Source organism: Phacochoerus africanus, chromosome 9, assembly GCF_016906955.1.
Source record: "Phacochoerus africanus isolate WHEZ1 chromosome 9, ROS_Pafr_v1, whole genome shotgun sequence".
Lineage (NCBI taxonomy): Eukaryota > Metazoa > Chordata > Mammalia > Artiodactyla > Suidae > Phacochoerus > Phacochoerus africanus.
In genome coordinates this window covers 61,938,355-61,956,757 of record NC_062552.1, presented here as the reverse complement: position 1 = coordinate 61,956,757, position 18,403 = coordinate 61,938,355, and the positions used below count along the sequence as shown (strand labels likewise).

The 18,403-nt window shown below is 38.0% G+C and overlaps 1 protein-coding gene across 2 annotated transcripts in view; it reads left to right on the top strand.

The window, feature by feature from the left end:
- The window catches only part of ARIH1 (ariadne RBR E3 ubiquitin protein ligase 1), a 116,794-nt gene extending 101,115 nt beyond the window's left edge, over positions 1–15,679 (top strand). For both annotated transcript variants that reach the window (XM_047797307.1, XM_047797308.1), the window contains 4 exons: positions 3,294–3,351; positions 8,488–8,748; positions 10,523–10,635; positions 12,314–15,679. In XM_047797307.1, the coding sequence (XP_047653263.1) occupies positions 3,294–3,351; positions 8,488–8,748; positions 10,523–10,635; positions 12,314–12,398 (517 nt within the window). In that variant the 3' untranslated portion in view covers positions 12,399–15,679. The remainder of the gene's footprint in view (positions 1–3,293; positions 3,352–8,487; positions 8,749–10,522; positions 10,636–12,313) is intronic.
- Positions 15,680–18,403: the final 2,724 nt, after the last annotated feature.

Genomic DNA, 18,403 nt, shown 5'->3' with positions numbered 1-18,403 from the left:
ATTCACCTAGGGAGCTAAATAAATAAATGAATATATGTGTGACCAGTGTTAGAAATATATGCAAGATACTCAAAGAGATTAATTAGGCTTATTTCACAGGGGAGGGAACAACTGAGTTGAACTTTAAGGAGGATTGAGGATTCATTTGTTTTTAAAGTAGTAGGAAAAACATTCAAGGCAAAAGGAACAGCATGAACAGAGATAGACTGATGTGAAGGTACCTGACGTATTAAGAAAAGAGTTACATTGTTTAATATGTCTCGCTACACAATAGTTGAAAACTAAGAGACTATTGGAAAACCCAATCCACATTTGTGTTTTAGTTGTCTCGCACATTGTTAGACAAAAAATTTGTCCCATACTTTAAAAATTGGAAAATTGCCCAGTGCAATCCAGTTTGTAGCTTCTCTTTGAAATAAAGGAAGGGCTTGGCAGAAATCACCAGGAATGGGAAGTTTCCTTGTGGCACAGTGCATTAATGATCCAGCGTTTCTGCAACTGTAATGGTCACAACTGCAGTGCAGGTTTGATCCCTGGCCTGGGAAGTTCCACATGCTGCTGGCATGGTCAGAAAAATAAGTAAAATAAAATCCCTTGGAATTGATTAGTAGCCCTTTAGATAGAGCCTTTACCTTCTGCTTTAATATTTTCTCAAAGACTGAAGCTTATTGACATTTTCATGTATCATGATGGCACCAGTCACATTTGGTAGTAATTCTTATCTGTCCCATGCATGTTTCTAATCTGTTTGGGGGAAATGCAGGTTAGACTGCAGATGCCTTGATACATTTTTCTCAAAATGAGATAAATAGGAGCTAGTATATCTCTTGGTAAAAGTGAAAATACTTTGATGTGTTGTAATGTGCAGATTGCTTATTTCATTAATTTGTGTTACTTTCTGTCTCTTCTTGGTGTTTGAGTTTGTGGCCCTTCTTAAGTTGTGGGGAATGGGGGAAAAAAGTAGACTGGGACCTAAAGTATTCCGGACATTATTAGAAGGATTTTAACTGGGAATGGCAAGATTGGATCTGTAGTTTAGATGAGGAGGAAGGCTCTGTATTATGTGCTTCACATATATTGTCTCAACATGTATGTAAAGACAGTAAAATACATGTGGCTGCTTTGTAGAGAGTGGATGGGAGGGAAGAAATTGCAAGTTCAAAACAAGATGAGGATCTGAATCTAAGACAATGGCAAGTCTTCCCTTTTAGTTTCATTGGAATTTTCATTTGTTTCATTAGCGGAATAGTAAGAGGGAATACTTGTATTAATTCTAAACTGAGTAAAAACTAATTGGACAAGTGGAAATAAAGCATGTGATTTTACTGCTGTCAGCCGAAGAAAGGTGTTTAGGGTTTAGGTACTGTAGCTTTTAGGATGGCTAACTGAAAGATTAGAGTGTTCAGAGGAACTAAATTCACTTGTCTGTATTTAAACAAGCCTAGTGAAGAGGAGAGGGAATGGGGAAGAAGAGTTATGAAAGAGACTTTTGATATGTTTTTAAGGAAATCTCTGATCACAACTCAAATTTTAAATGTGCTGTATCGAAAACTAAAAAGGGTAAAAAACAAAGGCTGGATACAAAAGAGTGAAAATGGCCTGGACCAGGGGTATCAAAAATGTTGCCTGTGTCTTGCCTTTAGAATTAACACTGCAAATGAATCATCCTATGCTTTCTTGTTTAAATCTGAAAGTGCCTCAGAATCCTCAAAATTCTGGTTATATAAGTATAGATGGATTGATCTTACTTGCTTTCTTGGCCTTAAAATTCTTAATGATCTTTGCAGAGTAAAGCCCAGAATGAATTGAGGCTTAAAATATCAAAAGGAAAGCTTTTAAGGCTGTTATCATACAGGTAGAAGAGATATTAACAGTTGACTATTAGAGGGCAAGGAGAGGCAACCTTTGGGCTAAGTTGAGTAATTTTTGGTTAGGTGAGGATTATAAACCAATCTAGGGAAAAATTAATAAATCTCCTGACTCCAATGAATGTGGTCTGGGTTACTTTTAAAATCTTGAAGGTGAGATCAGTGAGCCATTTCTGAGTACTTGTAGAAAATAGAAAGGTACCAAAGATTGGGAGCAGAGAATGTAATCCCAAATTTCCAAAGTCTCTGATTGACTCTACAAACTGCATATGAACCACATAACTTAGTTTTTCTCTTATGTGAAACTTCAGAATCAAATGGTATTTTTTGGATGGTGTAAACGCAAGTGTTTTGTAGATTTCAGCATGGACTGAGAGGTTTGTGGCCTAGGTTATGAATATAGACAGGAACATTCAGGATTAACTGACCGTTTCTTGCAGTATTAATAATAGATTTGTGTCTTCCTAGTGGAATGCTTTAAAGGTTTGCTGAAAGGTGTTGTCCTCATCTCTTTTTATTTCACTTAAACTGTATACTGTTTTTCTTGGTTGTATTGATGATTTTCTTATACTAATGCAAGAATCTTATATGTATTTTGGGGTAACATCAAAGAGGTATATTGATACATAAATCATTATAATCCTGATAACTGGAATAATCAATCCAGTTTAACAAGATTTAAATTCAAAATTCCTCCTTTGCTTCTAAAAAGATGACTGTTGGAAGATTCTGAAGACATGAACTCACTAGTTAAGAGCATGAGCCTCAGTTGGCAGATTAAGTTTAATTTCCATCTCTGAACCTCTAGTTTTGTGACTGTAAGTTGGTTATCTTCTCAAAACCTGATGCCTCATCTGTTTGATGAGGATAATAAAAACATATTTGATAAGGTGATTGAGAGGATTAAATGTGATAGGACGGTTAAAATCCTTAGTGAGTGGATGGTATATAATAAGTTCTCTGTAAACTTCAGCTGCTCCCATAATGTAGGCCTCCAGGAAAGAAAGGGGGGAATATTCAGAGCAAGGGAAGTGCTAGTCTTACATCTTCCCTCTAACCCGACTTATCTGGATGGATTTCCCCTTGGTCCTCATTTTGTATGTTATTAAGTTTTCAGTGATTTGTGTAAACCGTAATAGCATGCTACTGATTCTCTTTAGTGTATAAAAGTGAAGATAAGCTGAGTAAATAACTGTTTTCTAATGATTATTGGTAAGTCGATTTGAATGGACTACCTCAGGAGGTGGGGAATTGCCTATTACTAGTAGAGAACTGCTACACTCTTATGGAAAGGATTCAAATACTAGGTGTTTTTTTGCACCTGTTTATCTGATTATTGGTTCTAGATAAAGCCAGCTAAATTCTCTGATTTGTTCCCTTTTCATTGATTTGTGGCTTTATGGAATCCTCTTCACTTATTTCAAGGTACAACTGTAACCGCTATAATGAGGATGATGCAAAGGCAGCAAGAGACGCACAAGAGGTAAGTACATTTATTTTCAGCTAACAGTTGAACAGGAACGTGCATTATAATAGGTTGATTAGGGAATAATTTAGTGGAAGTGTTCAATTCTGAAAGATTTGTTGAAAGGCACTCCAGTAAATTTTGTTTATCTGTGTACATATAGAAAGGGCATCTTATGTAAAATGTGTATCAAGAGCATTCCTCTTTATAGGTTTGTCTGCATTTTTTAAATTAATTAAGTCATGTAGAACACTTTCAGGTTTCAGTGGTCTTAGTGTCAAGATTTTCCCTCTCTAGCAGGAACACTGGAGCACAGTATTTGTTAAATGGCACTGCTATTTATATGCAGTCTTACATCTTTTTAATTAATTAATTACCTTGTAGCTCATCAGGAAGCACTGATGGTTATAGGTGAACTGATTTAGAATGAACTGTCTCAGGAGGTGGGGATTTCTCTGTTACTGGATAAGGAAATATGCCGCTATTATAGTAGAAGGGATTCAAACACTAGGTGTGGTTATATTCAATAACACTAAGTTCTTAGTGTTAATTCTGTCATAATTACAGAAGCCAGGAATTTAATCATTCCTTATATTCATCTGTTTGTATTGAAATCCCCAAGTTGTCCCCCCCCAAAATCTTTTTTTTTTGTCTCTTTGCTATTTCTTGGGCCGCTCCCGCGGCATATGGAGGTTCCCAGGCTAGGGGTCAAATCGGAGCTGTAGCCACCGGCCTACGCCAGAGCCACAGCAACTCGGGATCCTAATCTGCAACCTACACCACAGCTCACGGCAACGCCGGATCGTCAACCCACTGAGCAAGGGCAGGGACCGAACCTGCAACCTCATGGTTCCTAGTCAGATTCGTTAACCATTGCGCCACGATGGGAACTCCCCCCCCCCCAAATCTTTTTGAGTGATTTGTCTTGCCAGGATACAATCCAGAAACATAACCTATTTGTTATTGTTTCACTTTTTAAATGTTCCTTTTAAATTTATTTATAATTTAAATTATCATAAATACAAAGGAATATATTTATATAACCTGGGCTGTCGTATTTCACACTTTCACAATATTTATGGTCCTCTTAAAGGGGACCCCCCCCAATTCCATTATTGATTTAATTATATTTATTATAATATTATTTAAATATATTTAAACATAAAACCAGCCATAGGAGTTCCCATTTTGTCTCAGTGGATTAAAAACCTGACTAGTGGAGTTCCCATTGTGGCTCAGCAGAAATGAATCTGACTAGCATCCATGAGGATGCAGGTTCTATCCCTGGCCGCCTCAGTAGGTTAAGAATCTGGCATTGCTGTGGCTGTGGTGTAGGCCAGTGGCTACAGCTCTGATTTGACCCCTAGCCTGGGAACCTCCATATGCTGTGGGTGTGGCCCTAAAAAGACCAAAAACAGAAAAGAAGAACCTGACCAGTATCCTTGAGGATGCGGGTTTGATCCCTGGCTTTGCTCAGTGGGTTAAGGGTCCTGTGTTGTCACAAGCTGCAGCATAGATTGCAGATGCAGCTTGGATCTGGCATTGGTGTGGCTGTGGCATAGACTGGCAGCTACTTCTGATTCAACCCCCAGCCTGGGAACTTGCGTATGTTGAGGTTGTGGCCCTAAAAAGAATGAAGAAATAAAGCCAGCTGTAAACTTTTTTTAACACAGTCAACATATCACAATTATTTATTTGTTTTCTGATTGTTATTATTATTCTGTATGTATAGATGTAATTACATCTGTGTTTTAAAATCAAAAACATATCTGAATTGTGAGCCTGGTACTATCAGAGTCTCTTTTTTATGGTTCTGCAAATAAAATGACAATTAGGGACAGTAGTTTTCACCCTCTACTAAGATTATTTATTTTTACTTCTAGAGAAACAAAATATTTTAAAGGTAAAAGGGACCTTACAGATCAACTACTAAGGTTTCCTCCTCTTTTAACAAATGAAGAAATTGAGATCTCTGAAACTGTGTCTTTTAAAGTATTGCATTACCTTCCTCTAAAATTCTTTCCATTCAATAAAAATAAAATCATTGTATTTAATTCAGTTTGTTTTAGGTTAATTTAAATCATTTCAATCCGTAGCTGTAAACTTTCATGCAACTCTACAGCCATACCACGAAAACTACAAAACCAGTGAGATTCAAGACTAATTTGATGGATAAGTTGTTTGCTGATTAAATTGCTGTTGATAGATTGTTTTAAGATTGGGTGTTTTAGGGAGTTCCCATTGTGGCGCAGTGGAAATGAATCCAACTAGTAACGGTGGGATGATGGGTTTGATCCGTGGCCTCGCTCAGTCGGTTAAGGATCCAAGTTGCTGTGAGTTGTGGTGTAGGCCAGCAGCTGTAGCTCTGATTCATCCCCTAGCCTGGAAGCCTCCATATGCTGTGGGTGTGGCCCTATTAAAAAAAAAAAAAAAGTTCAGGTGTTTTAAATTCAGTGTTACCATACTACTAATTGCTGTGTGGTAACATGCTTCCCACCAGTTTTCAATATCTCAACTATTGCGTCTTCATTCCTGCAGTGCATTAAGTTTAATTTGGTCAGAATTTATTTTTTTCTCTTTTTAGGGTCGCACCCTCGGCATATGGAGGTTCCCAGGCTAGGGGTCTAATTGGAGCTGTTGAACCAGCCTACACCAGAGCCACTGCAACGCCAGATCCGAGCCGCGTCTGTGACCTACACCACAGCTCACAGCAATGACGGATCCTTAACCCACTGAGCGAGGCCAGGGATTGGCCCCACAACCTCATGGTTCCTAGTCAGATTCTTATCTGCTGTGCCATAGTGGGAACTCCAGAATTTATTATTGATGAATTCCCTCATCACTTATTATTCTCTTTCTCAACTCTGGTACAGTTAAGATAATTCAGCTTAATGCCAATTTTAGCCATTTCACAAATGTTAAGGGAGTTCCTGTCATGATGCAGCGGAAACAAATCCAACTGGGAACCATGAGGTTGCGAATTAGATCCCTGGCTTTGCTCAGTGGGTTAAGGATCCGTCGTTGCCGTGAGCTGTGGTGTAGGTTGCAGATGCGTCTCGGATCTGGCATTGCTGTGGTGTAGGCTGGTGGCTACAGCTCCGATTCAACCCCTAACCTGGGAACCTCCATATGCTTCCGGTGTGGCCCTTAAAAAAAAAAAAAAAAAAGGAAGAAAACCCCATAAATTTAAGACCTGAGAGTATTCTCATAAGTTTATTCAGATGGTCCAGAGTGTTTATGTTGCCTTTAGGTTATTGTCAGATTTTTAATATTTAAAAATTCCATGGTGTCTTTAAACCAGATCATTTGGTTCCTCTTTTCCAGTCCCATCTGGTATCAGATTCCAATTTAAGAAACATCAGCCCATGTCATCTTGGTATAAAAAACTTGGCAATGACAGTCATACTTTTTCCACCTCCCATTTGGATAAGATTCTGTGGTTGTATTTTTTTCTCTCTCTGTCTCTCTTTTTTTTTTTTTTGTCCTTTTTGGGCTGCACCCTCGACATATGGAAGTTCCCAGGCTAGGGGTTGAATCAGAGCTGCACCTGCCGGCCTACACCACAGCCACAACAATGTGGGATCCAAGCTTTGCCTGCAACCTACACCACAGCTCACAGCAATGCCAGATCCTTAACCCACTGATCAAAGCCAGGTATCCAACCTGTGTCCTCATGGATAAATTTTTTTTTTTAGTCCATAGAGAAATGTTCTTTTTCTCTTATTCTGCATTGTTTTTCCTAATTACCGTGGTGGTCTTTTCAGTTCTTACTTATCCTGAATAAAGGGTAGTCTATATCTAGCCATAATATGGCTAACCAAAAAAATCTGTATGGGTTATCCTTGGCCTTACCTGGTTTGCATTTGGGTACTGGTAGAATCCTTCCTTTATTGACATCCACAGAAAGTGTGGAGTATTGGGTGTAGCTTCTAGGCCCTTCTAATATCTAGATTGTAGGTGCTAGAATATTTTTCTAGCTCATTTCTATTGGACTAAACTAGAATCTTTTGATCCTGTGGTGGTACAAGGAAAGATTTCATACAAGTACCTTTGTTTGTTTATTTAGTGGGAGCCATACCTCCCATAATGGAGATATCGTTGCACATCTGTCTAATCTGTTCTTTCTTCACTTCCCCACTTCCATACTTTGGCTTAGTGTTTTCTAGGAGTTGTAGTTCTTAAAAAGTACTAGAAGGTTGACACCCAGTACAGAAGGAATATAGATGGTACTTTGAGTGCCTTGGTAAGGTGTACCTACATTTGTTGTGGAAAGTTGTTGACTTAATATTCTTGTGTGCCACGGTGCTCCCAGTGGTGAACGTTTGAGTTTTCTTACCCTCTAGACCAGGAGTCAGTACACTTCTGTGAAAAATTTCAGCTTTGCAGACTATGTAGTCTTTTGTTAGAACCACTCAGTTTTGTCCCTGCTCTCATAATGCTGAATCAGCCGTAGACCTAAAGGAGTAGGCATGGCACTTTTGCAAGTTAACTTTATTCCTAAGTCTAGAAACTATACAGTACCACTGTGTTCTGTGATGTTTCCACCTCCCTCCCCAAATTGAATTAATTCAGGTACATAGAATTAACCTCAATTTCAGGAAATAACAGGGACAGAGAACTTAATAAATGAAACCAGGGAGTAGCAATCAGCAAAAGCCAGAATGTGGAAAATTCTATAAGACAAAATGACTTAGAGTCACATCCAATTTGTGGGTCCTGATTTTAACCAACTATAAAAGTTACGAGATACATTTTTATTTTCTACTTTAAAATATGGATGCTACTTGCTTGTTTTATTTATACCGTATTGCATATGGCAGAACAAAGCTATCCAGTAGAATATTATCCAGTGATGACGGAAATGTTCTTCATTACCACTCTTCAGTTTGGTCGCCACTGACCAGAGTATGGCTGTTCAAATACGAGAAACTGAATTTTTTTAAAAATTTAAATAGCCACATGTAACTAATGGCTGCCGTATTAGAAAGTAAAACTATAGGACGTTCAAAACATTAAATAACAATGGTAACACTAAATGTCTCTTTGTTCCTGATTTTAGCCTGACTTCCTATACTGTTTCATCAGTAAAATGTCAGCCTTTGTGTATATATATTTGATGTAATTATGTGACCTTAATTTTTCTTAATGGGACAGCGATCAAGGGCAGCCCTGCAGAGGTACCTGTTCTACTGTAATCGCTATATGAACCACATGCAGAGTCTACGCTTTGAGCACAAACTCTATGCTCAGGTGAAGCAGAAAATGGAGGAGATGCAGCAGCACAACATGTCCTGGATTGAGGTGCAGTTCCTGAAGAAAGCAGTTGATGTCCTCTGCCAGTGTCGTGCCACACTCATGTACACTTATGTCTTCGCTTTCTACCTCAAAAAGAATAACCAGTCCATTATCTTTGAGGTAGGAATAGTTACTGAGTGGGGGAGAAAACCCACCTGTGTGTCATAGGACTACTAGATCTTTCAAAGATAAGATATACAGGGTTTTAAAGGTTCCTGTCTGCCCATGTGGATTAAAAGTTTAGTGTTTAGGAGGTTCCATTGTGACTCAATAGGTTAAGACCTGACTAATATCTGTGAGGATATGGGTTCAATCCCTGGCATTGCTCAGTGAATTAAAGATTCGGCATTGCTGCTGTGTAGGTTGCAGATGTAGCTCAGATCCTGCATTGTTGTGGCTGTCTTGTAGCCTGGCACTTGCAGCTCCATTTCAACCACTAGCCTGGTCACTTCTATATGCTGCAGATGTGGCCCTGAAAAGAAGAAGAAAAAAAGTTTAGAGTTTGGTAGAAGAAATTTAGATTTCTTGCTACAATCTATACTCAAATTGGTATGGTTTAGCCAGCTAGCTTTTAAGTTTGCAGGCTCTTGAATGAGCCTTGAATTTGCAATTTATCACTTTTTAGCTCTGCTGACTTGGAACAAAACACTTAACCTCTTCTATAGCTCTGTTTTTAAATGGGGATAGTACTTTTCTAGAAATGTTAAGAGATGTAAGTGAGACAGTCCCTGTATCATGCTAATATAACATCATAAGCTCTTTCAAAAGTCTTTATGAAAGCAAAATATATGGATGGCATTAGAAGTTAATGCGGTGCTTACCTTTTGTGGAGAGGTAATGACTGAAAGGGGATTTTTAGCAGTAAAGTTTTTTCAAGTAGAGATGCCCATTTAAAATTTTTTAATTTAATTTTAATTTTTTTATTACTCAAATGAATTTATCACATCTGTAGTTGTATAATGATCATCACAATCCAATTTCACAGGATTTCGCCCCACCTGCCCATTTAAAATTGATGCGTGCAACATTGATGTTGATAGGTGGCTTAGATAGTGACAGTGACTAGCAGATGAGAATTTCGATGGGTAAATGTTCAGAATTAGCCATAGTAGTAAAGGATAGCAAAATTTTAATCTTCCATGTAGTATTCTTTTAGAAGTAACTATAAAGTAGATAACCAGGAGTTCCTTAGTGGTGCAGTGGGTTAGGGATCCACCATTGTCACTGCTGTGGCTTGGGTTGCAGCTATGGCATGGGTTTGATCCTTGGCTCAGGAATTTCCACATGCCCTGGCCATGCCCCTCCCCCAAAGATATCCAGTACCACAAGTCAACTATACTCCAATAAAATTTTTTAAAAATAAAATGAAATAGATAACCACCAAGGACAAGATGTGTAGCATAAGAAACTCAATATTCTGTAATAATCTGTATGGGAAAAGAATCTGAAAAAGAGTAAATATATGTGTAGCTGAATCACTTTGCTATATACCTAAAAATGACATGATGTTGTAAAGCAGCTATATTCCATTTTTTTAGAAAACAGTAGAATCTAGCTAGATATGAAGGATAATGGATTTCTTTTTTTTCCCTCAAACTTTAGCAAATAGCAGTTTTCAGAACTAGAAGATTCTCAAAAATCTTTTTAAGTCCTTTCAAATTGTCTTTGATATTCTTCCAGATGCAGTGGATAAATCTTTAGTCTTTTAATATTTAAAGAATTTGTTCTGGAAAAGAGAGATCAAATTGTAAGAGGTGAAAGTAATGAAAGGCTTTACAGGTACAGTTAAACACCCACAGAAGTCAGTGGTGAGAGCAGTCTTATCAAGGAATCAGCTAAGATGTCTTTTATTTTTGAAGGCAAAATTTATTACATATTCTTCTTCCTTTTGCAGAATAACCAAGCAGATCTAGAGAATGCCACAGAGGTGCTCTCGGGCTACCTTGAACGAGATATTTCCCAAGACTCTCTGCAGGATATAAAGCAGAAAGTACAAGATAAGTACAGGTGAGGTTTTTTTTCATTAGTTGTTGAGCAAAAATGTCCGCCACTGGTGGTCTGGTATGCCTTAGTGGTGAAGTTAGATTATGGTGAAACTTGTCTTTAGCATATAACTGAGCTGCTGCCATGTTTTCACAGATTGCTTCTGTCTTTTGGGCAGCAAATCCCAGATGATGCTAGTCAAGCATAGGGCAAAAATGAGCTATTTACCCCATTAGCTGACTCTGCATCTTTCATACAACTTTATACAGTTACTGCCCTGAAAGGAAGAAGGAACCCCAAAAGGACAAGTATGAGGGGTGAGATTAGGATTCTTGCCCTGGCATAAGGATCCTGTGAATCATGGGTATTGACACGTGAGCTACCCAGACTTGTAAAAATCTTTTCAAAGAGATTTTCTAAGATTTATCTTTTTCTAAGATGCAATTTACTTTGTCCTAGGGATAGGTGATGCTTCAAGATATGCCACCTCTTAAGCTAAGAATACAAAATGTTTGCTTTCTCAACATGGAGCTCTTTCTCCCAAAGCTGTTTTCTGGTGGATACAAATATTTTTTTAATAGTAGTAGAAACTTTTTGGAAATTTTGGAAGGCTTGGAGATTTAGTGCTAAGTAACATTTTCACTTCCCTTAGCCAACTATAGCTACCATGTTGTGTTTAATAGTACCTTGAGATTTTACAGGTACAGATAGATAACCCTTGAAATTACTTCTTCCTAAAACTGTTTCCTTACCTATAGAATGACATGATTAAATCAGATGATTTCTAAGGCCTTTATTTTATTGCTCTAGAATTAATTCCCAAAACTGGTAACTTTGACTTTTGAAAAACATCTTTTTAAAATTAGAAATATTCGGGAGTTCCCGTCGTGGCTTAGTGGTTAACGAATCCAACTAGGAACAGTGAGGTTGCGGGTTCCATCCCTAGCCTTGCTCAGTGGGTTAAGGATCTGGCGTTGCTGTGAGCTGTGGTGTAGGTTGCAGATGCGGCTCAGATCCCAAGTTGCTGTGGCTGTGGTATAGGCTGACAGCTACAGCTCTGATTCGACCCCTAGCCTGGGAACCTCCATATGCCGCAGGAGCGGCCCTAGAAAAGGCAAAAAGACAAAAATAAATAAGTAAATAAAATTAGACATATTCATATCTTTATATCTAGACCTGAAAATGTGCCTATTAAAAACAAGTGTGACGTTCCCTCTGTGGCACAGTGGGATCAGCAGTGTCTCTGCAGCTTTGGGATGCAGGTTCGATCCCTGGCCCAATACAGTAGGTTACAAGCTCTGGCATTGCCAGTGCTCTGCTGTAGGTCACAACTGCGGCTTGGATCTGATCCCTGGCCCAAGAACTCCATATGTCACAGGGCAGCCAAAAAAAAGTATTTGTGGGGTTCCTGCTGTGGCACAGTGGGTTAAGGAGTCTGCATTGTCTCTGCAGTGCTGTTGGTTCAATCCCCGGCCTGGTGCAGTGGGTTAAGGATCTGACATTGCCACAGTTGGGGCATAGGTTTCAGATTTGATCCCCTGGCCTCTGAACCGATATGCCGTGGATGTGGCCAAAAAATAAATAAAAATACATGTTTGGTTCCAAGTCTGGGTATACTGTAGGGAACCTTAAAAAGATAAGTAAACGCCTCTTTTTAAAAAATTATTGGAGGCTGACAAGTTTTTTTTCTCTTTGATTACAGATACTGTGAGAGTCGACGAAGGGTTTTGTTACAGCATGTGCATGAAGGCTATGAAAAAGATCTGTGGGAGTACATTGAGGACTGAGAAATGGCCCTGCATAAAATGAACTCTGAAAACTTTACCATCTAGAGTGCTCATGCAATTAAAACAAACAAAACAAAGCAAACACAAACAAGGAGGCACTAAGCCTATTCTGACACCGCTGGTCTGTAGTACCAGAATTCTGTTTTGTTAACGGAAAGTTAAAGTAAATTATATTGTAATAATAAAAAAAAAGGTAGATAAACCATTGTACAACAGTATTCTAGGCCGCCAACAAAAGTGTGACAGACACACTAAAAGCCCTCCAACTTTAACTTGTAACGTAGCTTCATTCTCAAAGCTGACTCTTCTTTTTCTTTTTCTTTTTCCTGAGTGTAGTACAGTTAAAATTTAAAACAGCTCCTTGACACTGCTTTTCATGTCCAAACCAGCCATTTTGTTGTACTTTGGTAAAGGACCTCTTCCCCTTCCTCCCTACACATACAAATACACCCACACACACAGATTGTCTCTCTCTCATACCCCAAGGTCATGAGTAAATGATGATTAGTTCCTTGTAAAGAAAATTCTTGGGTTGGGGAAGAGGGTAGACAGAAAGAGGAATTAAACAAACAAAAAAAAACCACAAAAAAACTTTGTATATGACTTTTAAAACAAGAGGACAACACAGTATTTTTCAAAATTGTATATAGCGCATATGCATGGACAAAGCAAGCGTGGCACGTGTTTGCATAATGTTTAATTACAAAAATATTTATTCTTTAAAAATCTTCAAGATTATGTCTATTTGCTGTGCATTTTTCTTTCAGTTTGCTTTTTCTTTCCAGGGTTGAGGGTTGGGATAAAAGGCGTGTTGGTTTAGCACCTCTGGAAGACCTAACTAGAGCTCTTTGAGTTCCCTTTCCTGAGATTACTTTGCCCTCTCGAGTTTCGATGTGTCTGTTGCTAGGCATGGTGTCATGCCCTGAATTCCCAGCTCCTGGTCGGGGACAGGGGCATCAAGCTCTAACTAAATGCCGTGGCCTGATAAGGGTTGCAACAGGGAGCTTTGTTGCTGCAATTCCAGAAGGACGCTGTCCCCAACCTCATCCCTCTCCATGGCTTCATGCATCTATGTAAGCCTTTGTGTGCCCGTGTCATACACACAGCTGAAGGCTTCCTAGGCTTCCTATCACATCCAGAGGAAACATTTCAAAAAAATTTTTCCCCTTGATTGCTGCTTTGAGCCTTTTAAGATTTTAATTATGGCTCTTCTCTTACCCCTTCTTTACGTTAGGTGTCAAATAGAATGTTTTTGCTTTAAATATAAATAAATAGCCATTCACTTAGTTTCAGGTTGTGAATTACAAATGGCAGATACTGAAATTGCTTGTGTGTGTTGCTGTGGGTTCAGTTTGAAGGTAAACACCCCCAGAACTTGATGTTCCCATCTAGTGCATTTAAATAGAAATCACTGAGTTTGCTTCTTTTCTATTGTCAGCAGATAGGAGAATTAATAATGCATTTTAGCTGTGATGTCCATTTTTATGAAATTTCTACTAAGAGCTATGTTAAAAGTAAAGGATGGTGGTGGTTTTATTAACTACATATCTGTTCAGGCCATTCTGGCTGTGGTATTTTTCAACAGGTCATTGTCCCTAAATCTGTCAGTTTTATACAGGAGCACAGAGTGAACTAGGCAACTAGATTAAGAGGTCTCAGTGCTAAATACCAATTTTGGCTGAAGGACCTCTTTGTCTTCCAAAATGTGCCTAGGGAGTGTTTACTGTTTGTGAGGCAGCTTTGCCTGCTCTTGCATTGTACATCTTACTACTCCATTGGAAAGTAGGTTCACTTTCCTCTGGCCATTTGCCTAAGTTAGGCTTTGCTAAATCAACCCTACTTTTCCTTTTAGAAAAGGTGGTTACATGAGATGTACTTGCAACTGTTCTTTTCCCATCAAAAATCAGTGAATATTTGCAGAGTATATTATGCTGCTTCCTTAAATCACTTGTCGCTTTAGGATCAACATTACCTGTACCTTTTATTCTCCCCTTCCTTGCCACCTCAGGTGCAAATCTGAACTCACTGTCTGCTCTCACATTCTCTTCTCTTTTCCTTTCCCTGTCATCCATTTGACTTTATTTTAAATGACTGCATCAATCTTAAAAGACAATTATCAAAACTAAGGAATTTTTTTTTTTAAGAAAGTTTGAGTAAGTCCTTCCCCTCATAACTTTGAAAAGCAGCCAGAGTTTCTATCTAGATTTATGTGATTCCCTTAAAATGTTTTGTGTATGTGTGGTGTTTTAAAAAATCTTACCAATTAATTGCAGTATGTAGGTTTGAGTGTCATAAATCCTCTTTACATGGTCCCCTTAAAACAAGTATCCACAACCAATGTGTGCAATTCATAATATCAGCCCCCACCCGTGGAAGAACAGTGCTTTTTAGAGCTGCTTTGTAGTTCCAGTGTTGGCATATTACCTGAGGGTGCATTCTCTAATTTGTATGGATAAAGGTGAACTGGCCTTTAGAACTTCCAAGCTTTTACCTGCTATCTCCATATTTGATAGAATTCCCAGAATTAATTTCTTTCAATGTTAGTAACTTCAGTGGCCCCAGCTGGGATAGGCAAGCCATATTGTATGACAGCTTCCCTATTTCACCTACCTTAGTCTTTCTGTCAGAGGGCTCTATTCATGGTCAGCACCAGGGTCTCCCTGTCTTCTTGAGGGCAATTCTATTGTCTTCTGAAAAGTGCATGCTTCATTTGAACAATTTATTGAGCAGTAGATGGATTTTAAGTGATTTACGATATAATGTTGATCCAAAGTGCAGGATACCACAGTGGTAAAATTTGAGTAGCATATAGTATCATCAGACTCTAAATTCTGTGTAATCTGCTGCAACCCAGTTTGTATGTGTTTTATGTGTGTTTAAATAAATATATTAAATACACATGTGTATACATACACACATATATAATAGATCCCAAACTGACTAACTTGATTTGAAATGGTTGAATCTGCAGTGTAACATGTGGTTCAACCATGATTAGGAGCTGAAATTTAGTATAAGAGAGAAAAGGACTTGATGTAACAAAATCTTTTAGCTACAAATCCCGGTATAGAGCACTTGGGGGATGGGAGGGGGCGGGTTGGTGAGACAATCAGATCGGTAAATTGATTAAATGCTCCTAACCCTGTAATTTTGTGCATAGAGCACCCTGTGCTATGGAAATAACTGTTCTTAGATTTTCATTGTAACTGGACTGTTCAGGTTGCCCAGAGGGAAAGAACATTCCTAATTCTAATAAAATAAACTTTTATTTTGTTATTCCATTAGTTACTTATGTTTATTTTTATAGTTTAAAAAAGAAAAAAAAAAGAAAAGACATTGGTGGCCTAACAGTCACCTGTATTATGTGCCTTATTCACTGTTCCTACTTAACATAAAATGTCAAGATTTGGTTCAGTTTCTTTGCAGGGAACTGTGAATGAGACTATTCCCAACAATTAACTTGGTTAATGAAGCCTTCAGAGCATTTTCTGGAAGCTTTCCCATTTCTGTGTCTTGAAAATTGAGTTTAGATTGCTCGTTGTGTTGTAACAGTGATAGTAGATGCTCAGTAGGTCTTTGTTAATTTTTAAAGATAAAATATTTGAAAAGTCATTATCAACCTTAAAACTCCTGTCACATTTCTTCCATTTAGCTTGGTCTTAGAAGCTGATATCTCCCACAAGGGTGGAGGGAGAATTGTCTTAAAGAAGGTCCCCAAAGTTGAGATCTTTGTCATGGATATTCTAGTCAAGTCTAGATTATAGGACAATTTAATTTGGTCTTGTTTGGATCTATGATTATGAAAGTTCATTTATTACTCATATCTTCAAAGCACTTTAATTTGTATTGTCTAAAGCAAGTGGAAATAGTAATTGCTCTTTTAAAAAAAGAAGTCTCAAGTAACTTGCCCAAGATTTCACAATTTCTTCTGAGACTTAAGCTTTCTTCTTTTGATCAACATCATACTACCTCTTTGTATCATATTGTCTTAGTATGGTCTCAGAATGATCTAGCATTCAGCACCAGGAAACATGGTTCTTATCTATAATGTTGTACTTTAAAACTGTATCAAAGACTATAAACACCTGTCACTGCTACTGTTAGAGGAATACTGTATACTATTTCTACTCTTTAATTTGCTGTTACAGAGTTTGCAGCTAATGTAGCTCTGTTTTGCCTCATCAAAGAAATTAGTGATGGATAGAAGAATAGCTCTCCCCATCTTGGTGATTGGGACAGTATCATGAGAAGACTATCACATGTGATAGTTGAGAGTAAATGGTTCAGTATCATTTGGATAAATAGTGGCCAAGTAATTTGCAGTTGCTGGTCTAGTTATTTGTTCTAATGAATTTGCAGTGTAAAGAATTTTGGATAATTTATTGGAACTTGTTACAGAATTTGTTTTATAACAAAATGCACAGAACAGCCACTATCCATTTGTTTCTCAGCATTTTTCCTTGGAACTGGATGACCCATGGGACTTTTAGAAGATAAGCAGTGAGCACTGGGGGAAAATCTTGGCTCCTTCAGAAACAGGAAAAAGTATGGATGCCTTCATACTTTTTCAGCTTTCTTTGGGGATAAAGTTGGTGTATTTCTGGTTCATTTTAAGGAATTTGTTTCTCCACTTATCACCCAAGATGAAATTCTCAGAAATCCCCAACTGGAAATAATCAAATAGTACTTGCTGTAGGAGTAAAGAACTAAGGTTAATCTGTCTCTAAGCAGTAGCAGTAGTGGGGAAAATAATATGAGATTCTTTTGAAAAGCAGTTTTCAGACTCTAATTAAACTATATATATGCTTGTTTAGGGCCATTTTCAGAGTAGGAGGAGCCAATTAGTATATAAATCAATCACCCATTGGTATGTAGCAGCTGTAACAATTCCAAAAGAATTTATTACCACAGTAACCCAGGAGTTTCGAGTAGTAACAGGAGTCTCAAACTCAGATGTCTCTAAGAATCAGGTAAACATTTTAATAGACTAGCCTGGGTTCTGAGAGGATCCTGTGAAATAAACTTTATGTGAATTCTTTCAGTCTTGAAATGTTGATCATTAACTGAAAATATTTTAAAATGTGGGTCAAAGAAAAACAGCACATGGGCCATATCATTTTCTAACACTAACTTTTATTGGGTGTCACCTTAATGCCCTGTCCATCTTACACATTGAAATCTCTGAGAAATTTCATAAGGACAAAACCAAAAAAACTCTGCCTGAGTCCACTCCATAGAAATTATGATTTAATTGCTTTGGATTGTGTCCTGAGCATCAGTAATTTTTAAAAGCCTTGTCTTCAAGGCAGAAGCCCAACTCTGATGATTATGCAGTGCAGTTTGAGACCTGCAGGCAAGGTTAAGACTATTGATCTAGATACTTGTGTGTTTAAAGAGGAGAATAGCTGAGTACTCTAGGTCATAAGGGACAATCGGATATGTGGCAAATTCACAAGCTCAGGAAAGGGCCACAAGAGGCCCTAGCTGAGTGGGGTTTGTGGAATGGTGCCTCCTAAGGGTCTAATGTGAAGTGTTCAACTTAGTTTTTTGGTAAGTGTTCCACCCTGGAGAAAATCAAATTCACAAAACTAGAAAAACTGTAAAACTGACAACCTGAGTATATTATTCACATCAACTGGCAATATATTTTCTTAGCTAGGGCGAGAACCCTACCTGGAAGTAAATTGATAGAGAGTCTGAGCAGAGATCATTGAATTGAGAGGTTAAACTATGTCAAGTCAATGCACAATTAATCACTTAAATTCAGAGCACTTGAAAGTCATAAGTTTCTTGGTATTAACTTTCATTATTTTGACGATTTTTTATGTTAGAGAGGATCTTCCTGTTCTCATTCCCAATGTGGTTGGAATGGTAGAATATTAATATTTCTCAGCCATGGTTTTTCCCTTCTATAAAGTGAGGATACTAATAGCTGTAGTTTGTTGAGTGGTTCTTGCCAGATGCCTTACTTATGTTATTTGTATTTTCTAAGAAGCCCTAAGACA